The sequence below is a fragment of the Cnephaeus nilssonii genome, assembly GCF_951640355.1.
Source record: "Cnephaeus nilssonii genome assembly, chromosome: 7".
NCBI classification, from domain to species: domain Eukaryota; kingdom Metazoa; phylum Chordata; class Mammalia; order Chiroptera; family Vespertilionidae; genus Cnephaeus; species Cnephaeus nilssonii.
The window spans coordinates 66,673,857-66,687,593 of record NC_137078.1 but is presented as its reverse complement, the minus strand read 5'-3'; the positions used below and the strand labels follow the sequence as shown (position 1 = coordinate 66,687,593).

General features: G+C 39.1%; 1 protein-coding gene across 1 annotated transcript in view; it reads right to left on the bottom strand.

The window, feature by feature from the left end:
• Positions 1–13,230, bottom strand: part of CMPK1 (cytidine/uridine monophosphate kinase 1) — a 38,058-nt gene extending 24,828 nt beyond the window's left edge. The window contains exon 1 of the mRNA XM_079776874.1: positions 12,967–13,230. Coding sequence (XP_079633000.1) covers positions 12,967–13,137 — 171 coding nt within the window. The 5' untranslated portion in view covers positions 13,138–13,230. The remainder of the gene's footprint in view (positions 1–12,966) is intronic.
• Between the last annotated feature and the right edge of the window lie 507 nt (positions 13,231–13,737).

Here is a 13,737-nt window from a genome sequence, read left to right as displayed (position 1 = left end):
TGAAGTCTACCCAGAAGCTAGAAAGGAGAGTGCACACTTCAACTTTGCAACTGTTTTTACAGATATTAAAAGACCGGGCTATTGAGTAAAGGAGATTGGCACATCATGCCTGGGAGGAAGGGACCGAGGACATTTATGAACGCATTTTGCTCAATCTCTAAGAAGATACATTTTTGATGGCAACAAGTCTTAGCCCAACCTGGGATTTAATGTTGACCATAGATAAGTGTACCCATCTATATAATGTAGAGCAGAGTACTATAAGGGACTCCTGGTTCTTGATTAGAGCCTATCTTTCATGTAAGTGGAATGCCTTAAAAAGTGCTAAGCTTATGGGAAAATTGTATGGAAAAAAATTTTTCCTGTCATAACTACAACAGTAAGAATGCTGGTTACCATTCTGTAAAATAGGCAACTTCTCCCACCCCACTAGTCTGATTTAACTTAAATCAAATCTGCTCTGGAATCAGTCAAGGAAGTAAGTAATAAGAACCTTTTACATTCTTCCTTTCCATCTACCACTATCCCCTCTCTTTCACACCCAACTCTTAGTCCCAGGTATAACATAGAAACTTACAAACCTCTTTTGTAGTTTTGGACTCACTTATCAGTCTTTTGATCTCTGCATCATAGGCAATAGAAAGTGTGGACCCAGAGAGTGAAGATACCTAGTATGAAGGGCTCCTGGTGGCTAACTGGGTTAAAAAACAAAAAAAACACACCAAAAACGAGAGCCTTGCAGCCATTTCTAAACAAACCCTACTTCAGGGAGAAGCCTGCACTAAGCCACCCACTTCCCTCAGCGCTCCTTCAACTGAACTGCCTTCCTGCACTGTTTCTGCCATCTGAGCATCTTCACCAACCAATCAAACTGGGAGGATTTGAGTCCTCATTTGCATGAGGACATATCAAATCAGCTCCCCTGTGGCTGGGAAAGCTACTTTTCCTTTCCACCAAAGACAGAAGATTGTGTTTCCCCAAAGATGGCTGCCAGAGCAGAACAGAGCAATCTAGCTAGAGAGGGGCTGGCCCCAGGGCTGTCTCACAGCAGTACTGGTCCGTCAGCTGTTCTGCTTCATAATTATGCTGTAATACTATGAGCTGTTTCACAGCCTTGCTGTTCTCACATTTGTGCTGTATCACAACTGAGCTGTCTGCACTGATTTGAGCTTTTTCACCACACCCCAACCTGGGGATTCCTTTGGCACTGATTTGGCTCAGGCTAAAAGTATACTATGTCCTAATTAATACACAAGATGGAAGGCCTCATCAAAATCAAAATGTAAAACTTCTGTGCTCCCAAGGACACTACCGAGAAAATTAAAAGATGGGAGAAAATATTTGTAAATCATATCTGAATAAGGGACTTCTATCTAAATTATATAAACAATTTTTCAACAATAAAAATATAAACAACTCAATTAAAAAATGGGCAAAGACAATTTTTAAAATACAATATTCAGAGTGAGGGAGGTGCAAGGACAAAGGATCCAATTGAATATTTCTCCAAAGAAGATATACAAATGATCAGTAAGTACAGGAAAGTTGTTCAACATCACTAGTCATCAGGGAAATGCAAATCAAAACCATAAGATACCACTTCACAGCCACTAAAATGGTATTAAAAATAACAACAAAGAACAGATAAGTGTTGGCCAGTACTTAGAGAAATTGGAACCCTCCTACCTTGCAGGTGGGAATGTAAGATGGAGGGGCTACTCTGGAAGTCAGACAGTCCCTCAAAAGGTTAAAAATAAAATTTCTGCACATTATATATCTGATATGGGCTTAATATCCAGAATATATAAAGAACTTCTATAAGTCAAAAACAAAAAGACAAACAAAAATTCTAAATGGTTCAAGGACATGAACAGACATTTCTCCAAAGCAAGTAAATGAAAGATGCTCGCATCATTAGGGAAATGCAAATCAAAGCCATAATGAGATACCACTTCACAATATTAAGATGGTTAAAATTAAACAAACAAATGGAAAATGTTGGTGAGGATATGGAGAAACTGGAATCCTCCTTGCACCTTGCGGGTGGAAATGTAAAGTGGTTCAGCTGCTGTGGAAAACAGTTTGGTGGTTCCTCAACAAGTTAAACAGAATTATCATATGACCCAGCAATTCTACTCCTAGCTATATACCCAAAAGAATTGAAAACAGGGCCTCAAACAGACACTTGTATGCCAACATTCATTGTAACATTAATCACAATAGCCAAAAGTTATAGTAGCCCGTGTCCAATAACAGATGAGTGGATAAGCAAAATGTGACATATACATACAATGAAACATTGCTCAGCCATAAAAGGAATGAAGTTCCCATACATGCTATCACGGATGAACCTTGAAAGCATTATACCAAGTGAAATAAGCCAGATGCAAAAGGACAAATACTGTTTGATTCCACTTATGTGAAGTATTGGAAATAGGCAAAATCATAGAAGCAGAAAGTAGATTAGAGATTACTAGGGGCTGGAGGAAGAGAGGAATTGAAAGTTATTGCTTAATGATATAGTTTCTGCTTGGGGTGGTGAAAAGTTTTAGAAATAGTGGCAGTTGCATAACATTATAAATGCAATTAATGTCACTGAATTGTATATTTAGAATGGTTAAAATGGCAATTCTATGTTTTATTTTGCAATTACAATTTTTTTAACAATTAATAATGTAATATAATCAGTAAATCGTACTTTAAATGGGTGAACTGTATCTTATGTGAATTGCTGTATTTCATTCATTTTTTAAAATTTACTTGTTGACTTTTAGAGAGGAAGGGAGAGAGTAAAGGAGAGGAAGAGAAAGAGAGAAACATTGATTGGTTGTTCCACTTATTTATGCATTCACTGGTTAATTCTTGTATGTGTCCTGACCAGGGATGGGACCAGCAACCTTGGCATATCCGGATGATGCTATAAACAACTGAGCTACCCAGCCAACGCCTCAAAGTTATTTTTTTTTAATAAATATTTTTTTTATTTCAGAGAGAAAAGGAGAGGGAGAAAGAGATAGAAACATCAATGATTAGAGAGAATCATTGATTGGGCTGCCTTCTGCACGTCCCACACTGGGGATCCAGCCCGCAACCCCGGCATGTGCCCTGACCGGAAATCATAGATCCACACTCAACCACTGAGCCACGCTAGCCGGGCTCAAGTTATTTAAAACAAAAAACAAAAACAACACAGAACACAATTACTGAAAAATCAGAAACAACAAAATCTCCAAAGTAGAGAATTAAATAATGTACCTAATCTATAGATTATGATATTGTTATATAGATTATATGGTAAAACATTTATTAACATGTAATACATTTACAATTTTATAAGTGAAAAGCAGGTTTTCGGAGAGTATGAGTCTACTCTCTGGATGACAGAATTACTAGTAGCTTTTATACTCTTCTAATTTTTCTATAATGTATGTGTACCACTTATATAGTAAAAAATGAAGCAAAATAAAAAGTATACATATCTTTAATAACAGGATAATTAAGATACAGTATTAGCTATAATGCTGATCATTAAGTCATTTGGCATCTACTAACCCATTTTAAATATAATTAGCATTTATACTATAAACTTCTCCTTAAATCCACTTGTCCTTTCTAGAATTCTTAAATTTTAAGTTAACTACAAACATTTTCTCTAAGTAGAAAAATCTTTCACATTCAATACGATAGAAAATGCCATACCAGATTTTTAAAAATCTATAAACTGTTTAGTGTGAGTAATCATGTTCTTATGCTGTAGTAAACAATGGTAATATAACGTTCCCCAAAGCTACTTTTCCAAATTACTCTTTGAATTCTTTCCTATAGATCTTTTCTAAAAATAAACAAATAAATAAATGTTACCATGAACTCACTTACAGAGTGCCACATACTGTGCTAAAAACTGTAGAAGCATGATCTCATTTCATCTTTATAACAACCCAGTGAAGTTAGCATTATTATCATCACTTTACAAATGAAGATACAGAATCAGAAGTTAAGCAGTATAGTCACAGGTGGTGGACTAAGATTCAAACAAACATATGACTTCAAAGTCTACATTCTTTTTAATACTATGCTATATTGTAAGAAAGTTGGCCCTAATATCCCATTTCTTAAATCTTTTTTATGAACAAACACATACATACACAATTGTTCTATTTCAAAAAGCTTACTTCTTCTCCCGCCTTTACACATTCTTTGTTACCATTCTAAAGTTCTATGAAAACATGAAATATAGCAGGAATTTATAAATACAACTAGAGGCCCGTTGCGCGAAGATTCGTGCAATAGGCCTTCCTTCCCCTGGCTGCCGGCACCGGTTTTCTTCCGGCACCCGGGACCTGGGCCGCAGCGGAGCCTTCAATCTTCAGTCTTTGCTCGGGCAGAGCCTTCAGTCTTTGCTCTTTGCCTGCATATGCAAGTTAACCCGCCATCTTTGTTGGTTTAATTTGCATACTCACTCCTGACTGTCTCGATGGCGTTGTAGAGGTATGATCAATTTGCATCTTTCTCTTTTATTAGTGTAGATTCCTGTTGCTCTCATTCATACAACATAGAATGGCAAAGAAGATACATATTCATAATGATTGGATAATTTGCCTCAAGTGAGACTATATTGGATTGTATGGTATATAACCCTGACGTCTAGGATACAGATCTGTTTTAGGGCTGACAAGACCACCTACTTCCACACCCCTCATTTTACAAAGGGGGAAACTAAGATAAGCTGACTTGCCAGTTAGAGCAGAGAAAACTGGCACTTGAAACTAGGTCTCCTGACTCTCAGTGACTCTACTACTCCACAGTGGGTCCCTGAGGTAATTCCTAGGTGACAGATATGGAGGCAGTCTTTTGCCCTCAAGCTACTATTACCTTTGAATACAGAATCCGCTGGTGGAAACTAAAAAGAAATCCATTGGTGGAAATTAAAAAGGAGACTCAAAGTTGATGGACTTGGTCATTTTGTTGTATCCTAGGATGGAGATGTGATCAGGAACTTTATCTATACACAAAGAGCCATGCAATATTTGACCCACCATTCAGCCAGATTACAACCATCCTTGCTTCATTTGCTTTATTTTTGCCATTCTCCCCTTCTGACACCATTTCCACTTTCCACTTGTCTCACCCAATAATCATTAATTAAGTAGCAAATAAGATTTTCCACCATTTAAAACCTAATTACATAATCAAAACATCATGTGGGCTGTCTCTCTACTCCCAGTAGACACCAAGAAAATAAAAATTCATGTTATTATCTACCTAAACCTAAATCATAAAGGTAAGTCCTATAGGTCAAGTTAAACACAATACTTTCTAATGGCAAACATCAATGACTAATATATTATGGAAGTTCCAAACAGGGCAGGGAAGCAGTCTTTTCTGTGTCTCAAGTTAGGCATATTTAATTGCTTGTTGATAGAGAACACAATATAGCCTAATGATGAATGGAACCAACTTATGGGTCTTCTGGAGAAGAGTGATGGAAATCATGCATGGAACGTATGTTTCCTGGAACCCAGTACCTCAAAGTGAACGTTTCTGAGAATGGTAGTTAAGAGCAGATGTTTTTTCCTTTACCAACATGATGTTTTGTTAGTTTCGTTAACCAGGCAACACAACACTGTCAGCAAACAATAAATATAGCCAGTTACACCTGTTCTCTATTAGGTTCTAAATGCTCTTATCACATGTTCAGTCTGTAAAAATGTTCTTGATTTGCCGGGTTAAAGTAACTGAAATGATAGAGCAAATACATTTTCATATGGCAACTGGGCTAAAAGTATTAGCTTTTAAGGTTAACAAAAGTTAGTGTGATCAGGCCAACATAACACAAAGAAGAAGACAGTTCTCCCCTGTCTCCACCCTTTCTAACTTGGTCTAAAAGTCCTACTACTAGAGCAACTTCTGTGAAAAGCTCTTTGTTTCAATTCAGAAAGACAATCATTAAAACACTGGAACTTGCTCTGGGTGAGTCGGTGAGTGAGTGTGAAGGCCTAGGACATTACTGTACACTACTACAGACTTTATAAACACTGTACATTTGGGCTACACTAAATTTGCAAAACATGAGATTAAATAAAGCACAGGAGAAAATAACATAACCAAGACATGTGGTAAACATGAGATGTGAGAGGCTGCTGCTCACACAGCAAATTTTTTTTATATAAGTAGAAAGAACAGACTCTAAAATAACAGTAAAAACAGTATGTGCTATACTTTTATACGACTGGAAGCCCAGCTCTGTTTAGACCAGCATCACCACAAACATAACAGCTATATCACCAGGCAATAGGAATTGTTTGACTCCTAATAAATAATATTATGAGACCGCCATCACATATGTGGTCTGTTGTTGACTGAAGCATCATTATGTGGTGTATAACTGTATATATCAGGAACATATTTCGGTCATCTGAATGACCAAATATATATTTTTCTTATAAATTACAATATCACAGAGAGACAAATAATTATAAAAATAAAGGGTGAACTGCAAACTGATAAATGTTATAAAAAACAACAGAATTAAAAACTGGTAAATATTTTTATTTTTTAAAAATATATATTTTATTGATTTCAGAGAGGAAGGGAGAAGGAGAGATAGAAACATCAATGATGAGAGAGAATCATTGATTGGCTGCCTCCTGCACACCCCCTACTGGGGATCGAGCTTGCAACCCAGGCATGTGCCCTTGGCCGGAGTCGAACCTGGGACCCTTCAGTCCGCAGGCCGACGCTCTATCCATTGAGCCAAACCAGCTAGGGCTAAAAATGGTAAATTTTGAAAGATAAATATCACATGCTCTCGCTCATTTATGGAATATAATGAACATTATAAACTGATGAACAAAAATAGATACAGAAACAAAGAAGCATCAAACAGACTGCCAAACTTCAGTGGGAAGGCAGGGGAGGGATGAGGCGGGGGGGGGGGGGTAAGAGATCAACCAAAGGACTTGTATGCATGCATATAAGCATAACCAATGGACACAAACACTATGGGGGTGAAGGCATGTGCTGGGGGGCGAGGGGGTGCGGTTGGCTGGGGGGAGGTCAATGGGGGGAAAAGGAGACATATGCAATACTATATGTAATACTTTAAACAATAAAACTTAAAAAAAGATTTAAAAAAACCTGGTAAATATTATAAAGAACTATAGAATTACAAATGGATATATGTAATAAAGTGCTCTGAGAGCATATAGTAGAGAAATCTGACCTTGCCTAAACATGGGAGGGCCAGTTTCAGAGGAAATTTTTACTCGTGGTTCCCGACCTATATGCCAAAGTGCCTGGAGTACAGCAGCAAATTCACAAGAGTGCCCTGGGTTTAAATTTCTAAGGGAAATAGCAATATTTGATGTCTGTTAGATAGCATGTGAACTAGCAGCTCAGGGTAGATCAATTTCAATGTTAGATCATAGCACATTCTTTTTGAAGACACATCTCTGTGATGCTGATTTTTTGGTGGACAATTGCTGTGTTAAAAACTAGCACCACACGGAAAAGGAAATGAGGATGGAAGTGTCCAATCTGATTCCAAGGTATAGAAACTACAGTGCCCAACAGGCATTTACATCCCATTAGTAAGTAATTGTGGAAAGAAAATTGCCACTTTTTCTTTTAAATAATATGTATTATTTCTTCAAACAGCTACTAAATTGTTAGAAAATATTTATTAAGTATTGTTTGGATCTAATTACTTAATAAATAGAATTATTAGATATAGTATTTCTTTTAGACTAGCATGGTTGTGAAAAAATTTACTGAGATGCTAAGGAAATCTTTAGCCTTTGGGAGTCTCTGTATTAAGCTAAGATCTGAAGGATAAGCAGGCATTTCAAACACCAGTAGAAGGAGCAAAGGACAGAAAAGACAGGGTTCCCAGTCTTAAAGACATTAAAATTTAGTTAGGTAGGCAAAACTAAAAGATAAAAAGTTTTAAAACTATTTAATATTTAACTTTAATATTTGAAAAAATCTTTCATATCTTTTCTCATGAAATTATATTAAATGTGTGTCCATTTCCACTCTAAATTGAGAAACCCTAGAAACTTATATCCCTGCACTTAGATACAGCACAGTTTGCTTCAGGAAGTATTTCTGTGTCAATCGAATTTTTTTTTTCTCCAGTAGCATTTTATAGCTTTATCCTATCTTACGCTTTTATCAGAAATGAAACCTCCAGCCCTGGCTGGTGTGGCTCAGTGGTTGAGCATTGACCTATGAACCAGGAAGTCAAAGTTCAATTCCGCCTGGGCATATGCCCGGGTTTCGGGCTTGATCCCCAGTAGGGGGCATGCAGGAGGCAGCTGATCAATGATTCTCATAATTGATGTTTCTATCTCTCTTTCCCTCTCACTTCTTTTCTGAAATCAATAAAAATATTTTTTTAAAAAGAAACGAGGTTTCACTGTATTAGCATTTTTAAAAAATATATATTTTTATTGATTTCAGAGAGGAAAGGAGAGGGAGAAAGAGATAGAAACATCAATGATGAGAGAGAATCATTGATCGATTGCCTTCTGCAGGCCCCTACTGGGGATTGAGCCTGAAACCCTGGCATGTGCCCTTGCCTGGAATCGAACCTGGGACCCTTCAGTCCACAGGCCAACGTTCTGTCCACTGAACCAAATGCAGCTAGGGCTGCATTTTTATTTCTAAGAATATTACTAGTGATTTCAAATTAGAGAAGATTAACTTTTCCAACTAGTATGTAACTTTGGTAACTTAAAATAGAAAGGCAAAAAGAATGAGGAAGCTTTCAAAAGTAAGGATAGTAATATCTGAATATAGTCATTCCTCCAAGTTCTTAACAAAAAAGTCCTATGTTACTACCACTTTTAATGAAAAGGTGGTGGTTCAGAAGAGTCAAGAATTCTGTGGACTAACTCTATCACAGATAACTTAAACTTTCTTAAAACAAACAAACAAAAACCTATATCTTACTCTACCTTATCCCATCAAAAAGAGAAAGGCCTCTTCTTAAACAAGTTTAATGTGCATTGGTTCTTCCCATCTAGTTCCTTCTATGAATGGTAATTTGCTTCAGGGATTTGTAATCAGGAGCTTGGAAACTTTAGAATGCTCAGATTTTCACAACCATACCATTTATTCACTGAGAGTAAACAGAAGTGCTACACAAGAAACTTAAGACAGAGCTAGGTTTCCTTCAAACCCTTCTATCCTAAAACTGGGAGAGCTACTAGTAACTGCAACTTGGGCGCCCCCTGGGGATCAAATTAAAAAAATGTTTTACATCTTTAGTTTAAACTGTATCCTCTAAAAATATTCAAAGAGCCCACTGGTATGGCTCAGCGGTTTAGCGTGACCTATGAATCAGGATGTTATGGTTAGATTCCCAGTCAGGGAATATGCCTGGGTTTCAGGATCGATCCCCAGTAGGTAGTGTGCAGGAGGCAGCCAATCAATGTTTCTCTCCCCCTTCCTTCTTCTCTGAAATCAATTTAAAAACATATTAAAAAATCAAAATATTCAAAGAATACTTATTAAGCACCTGCTGTGTGCCAGACACAATGTTCAACACCTGAGACACAAAAATAAGTAAAATCAAGTTTCTGATTTCTACATGTTTAAAGTCAATATCACCCCAGTCTAAGGACAGTAGGTAGGATTACCAAAGTATGAGTTACCCGAAAAGCTTGGACGTTATATGATACAGAAGATAAGAATTTTGTTGGGGTGTTATAAAAAGCAATTTGGCATAGATATAAAGTTGAGTATAATTTGTTTATGTAACTAAAATGTTAACCATCTTTATTATTTTTTTTAATATATTTTTATTGATTTCAGAGAGGAAGAGGGAGAGAGAGAGAAACATCAATGATGAGAGAGAATCACTGATTGGCTGTCTCCTGCATGCTCCCCACTGGGGATCAAGCCCGCAATCTGGGCATGTGCCCTTGACCAGAATCGAACCTGGGGCCCTTCAGTTCGCAGGCCGACGCTCTATCCACTAAGCCAAACTGGCCAGGGCTGTTCACCATCTTTAAAAGAGAGTTGGTTTAACCATCTCTTCCTGCTAACACATGCAAAACTGTAGTTCTTATTTTCAAGACAAGTTGAGGTTATGGTACCATAATTTTTCTTGAGTCAAAACAATATAAATAAATTTTAATTTTAAAAATTCAAAAATAAGGCAGTATCCTCATCAGGATTTTTTAGTAACAAGTTATTTCACAATAACTCTACTCTGAACACTAACTCTAAGAGGATTGCACTGATTTTAAAAATAGCTAATTTTCAAAAACAAATTGAGTGTGAAAGGGCACATAAAATAGAAACAATTAATTAGAAAATAAAACAAAACTGAAAAGGACCAGTACAAATAAATGGGAAAAGTCAAAACTAAAACCCCTCAAACTTTTCCTTCCCAGTTCAGAACACTTTCAGAAGATACCGTATCAGATTTGCCCTTCCTTCCTCAAGACCTGGGAGAGCGTGTAGCAGAGGTAGAATTCCTCTTCAGAAAGAAAAACACATACAATCTTCCCTCCAGTTACACTCTCGTTCCTAAAAGCAATGCCCTGTGACATCAGAGGGCCAGATAGTTGTAGGTTCTGTAGCCAGGGCCCTGGCTACTTCTGGCAGCCTGAGTTGGAAATCAGTGTACTTTTCCCAAAGAAACCATTCTATTTCAGCTACATTTCAGGGCTCCTGTGAGCTAAATTAGCAATGGCATGATAGTTGGGAAATTTAACCTTGTTTATAATGCTTTTTCCCTACTGGAAAAAATTCAGTTCCAAAAGTTACAATCTTTTGGGATTCTGCTATTGTTTGCCTATATAATAAAATATTCAATCAAAATACAAGGGACTCATAAAGAAAAGAATAAAAAAACCTCTGATTTAACTGACCATAGACTTCCATTGTTTATTTCATCAACTGGGGGATAGCAATTACTAAATTATAAACTATTTGGAATTTGTAGATATCAACTTAATGTTTATGGCAATTGGAATCAAGAGTAACTATTTTCAAGGAATATAACAGTTTAAAACAGCTTAAGCTCATGTAATTGCTCAAATCTTAAAGAACAGGATAATAATTATAAAACATATCTCATCAGGGAAATCTTATAACAGGTTTAAAATGTCATCAGCCCTTACTGACCAGAAATAAGAATAAATACTAGTTATAGAATGTGGAGATTATTTTTAATCCAGTGCAGTAATACGGGTATTATTAGTTGGGGTGTGGACAGTTAAAGCCACTGTAGGATCCAGAAACAAAATATTTAAATGCATTCAAATATAATGGTCCTAAGTTAATTTTTAAAAAGTAACGCTACTACAAAGTAAAAATAACCAATCTCATAAATGAAGTACAGGAAGTCTAACATTGAGAAAAAAATTATTTGCATCTATGTGTGCCAGAGATTTTACTTCATTTAATATTCACAAATACCATACCAGATAGATAATATTTCTTCCTTTTTATAGAGAAACTCAAGCTAAAAGTAACAACTTGTCTGGGACTAAAGAAACAGTAAATGGCAGATAGGCTTTGACCCCACATCTGTTTGACTCTGAAGTCTTTGCTCCTTCCTCTATCATGCTATTTACATATGAGTCATTTCATACATAAAATAAAAGCTTGAAATCATCCAATTGACCACTTGTCTTCTAAAAAGTAAAAAGAACCAACAAAATGAGGAAAAAATACTTATGTATTTTTTTGGTTGAGTTAGTTCTACTTATACCTAAACATAGTCAATAATGATAAATACAGCTGTAGAATATATAATGAAGTAGATATCACCATCCGACTTTTTCTGGATGTTCTTTAGAGAATAAAATATAGGACAGGAGTGAACTGTGTGAACAAAGAAGGAGAGGAGTAAAAGGCCCAAAGCTAAAATAAGCCATAGCATGCAACAGGGGAGGGAATTTTATAAGTTCTGTGGCAACATTTTTGTTTCACAGGGACTCAGTGTTTTACAGCACCCCTGGTCGCCTCTTGTTTCTATGTACCTAGTTTTCCTTCTCTCCCAAATAGTCCCCCAGACTCTCCAATAAGCATTTCTCGGTGTCAGTGCAGGTAACCAAGTATCTGTTTGAAAAGTATTAACAGAATTGAAATGGTAAACTTATCACCACTTGAAGAAGAAAAAAATTAGAAAGTAACACAATTTCACAATTGGGAGGTATTTTATACGGAGTTTAAAACTGGGTATACACCCTCTTACGTTCTAGAGGGGGCAACTGAGACTCAGAGGAAGTGACTTGGCCATGAACTCAGCGTGAGTTGGCAGCAGGGCCTGAGGTTGAAGCTTCATCTCCGAACTGGGCTCCACGGCTTTTCCAACCACACCAGCTCAGGCTGTGTCAGGACTGGTACTGCCAACTGAAGGGGCCAGAAAGCGCTACTGGCGGGTCACAGAACACCTAACGCAACAGCCTGTCCGCCTGGACTCCTTTCTAGGGTAGAGGCTGACTAGTTGAGGATTCGCAGTTTAGAGAGCCCACGGGGAGGGACAGAGTAGAAAAACCGGTCTCTTCTTCAGCCAGGCAGCTGTGGGCGCACGACGCCTCTGACCTAAATCCGGCTCCTGCCTTTCACTTACTCTGTGCCCAGTGACACGCTGACCTCTGCGCGCTGAGGGTCCCCGAAAGCTGACCCTCTCGGAGTCCCTCTCCCCAGCCCACTCTCAAGACGAACTTTGTCCCAAATATATAAGGAAAGAGGGGTGCAGGAACAAAGCGACCCCAAGGAGTCCCCATCCATTCCCGGCGCCCCCGAGGCGGGCGGACGTGGACTACCAGTCCCGACGTGCCACGCGCCGGCGGACCCCCAACCACCGCCACGCGGGTGGCGCGACGGTCGCCGGGATTCGTAGTCCGCGGCCCCGCGGCTCCGGAGGGCGCGGACCTCCGGGCGCGACAGGACAAGCCGGCCCGGCGTCTGGTTAAGCCTAGAGACCGCCAGCTGCCTGGGCCTCACCTCGACGATGCGGGCGCACTGGGTCCCTTTGCCGGCGCCGGGACCGCCAAGAACGAACACGACCAGCGGCTTCATGAGGCGGTGAGGGCAGAGGAAAAACGGCCGGCGGGTCACCAGCGGGAAACGAAGACCCAGGTCGTGCAGCAGCCGGCGGCCACAGCGATTCAGCATACACTGCGTCTCTGACAGCAGCCCGGCCGGCTGAGGCGCGGGGCGGGACGGGGCGGGACAGCAGAAGGGGGCGGGCCGAGCCGGCGCCCGCCACGGCCCCGCTGCCGGGGCCTCCCCTTCGCGGCCGGAAGGGGCGGGGCTCCCACTGCTGGGAGGGCGGCGGCGCTAGGGCGCTTCCTGGGCGGGGCCCCCCTCTCCAACCCGCTCCTTTGTCCGCTCATTTATCGGTTCAATCCATGGTTCTTTACCCGGTGCATCATGTGTCAGGCCTGTGCTGGAGTCTGGTGCGACACAACGGGAAAGCAGAACCTATTGTCTCTGTTCACAAGGAATTTAAGTTCTAGTGGGGAGGCAGCCGACTTGAGCAAGTCAACACACGAATAAGTAAATAAATACAAATAACAACAAAGAAAAAATAAATACAAATAGCAGTGTGAACTTTGGAGGCATAACAAAGGATGAATGTAATTTGGGGAAAGTAGTCAGAGAAGACCTCTGAAGAGGTGACATTTAAGCCAAGACGTAAGGATAGGAAAGAGCAAAATCAGGCAAAGACCATAGTGTCCAACAAAAACAGAAAAAATGTGCAAAAATCCTGAA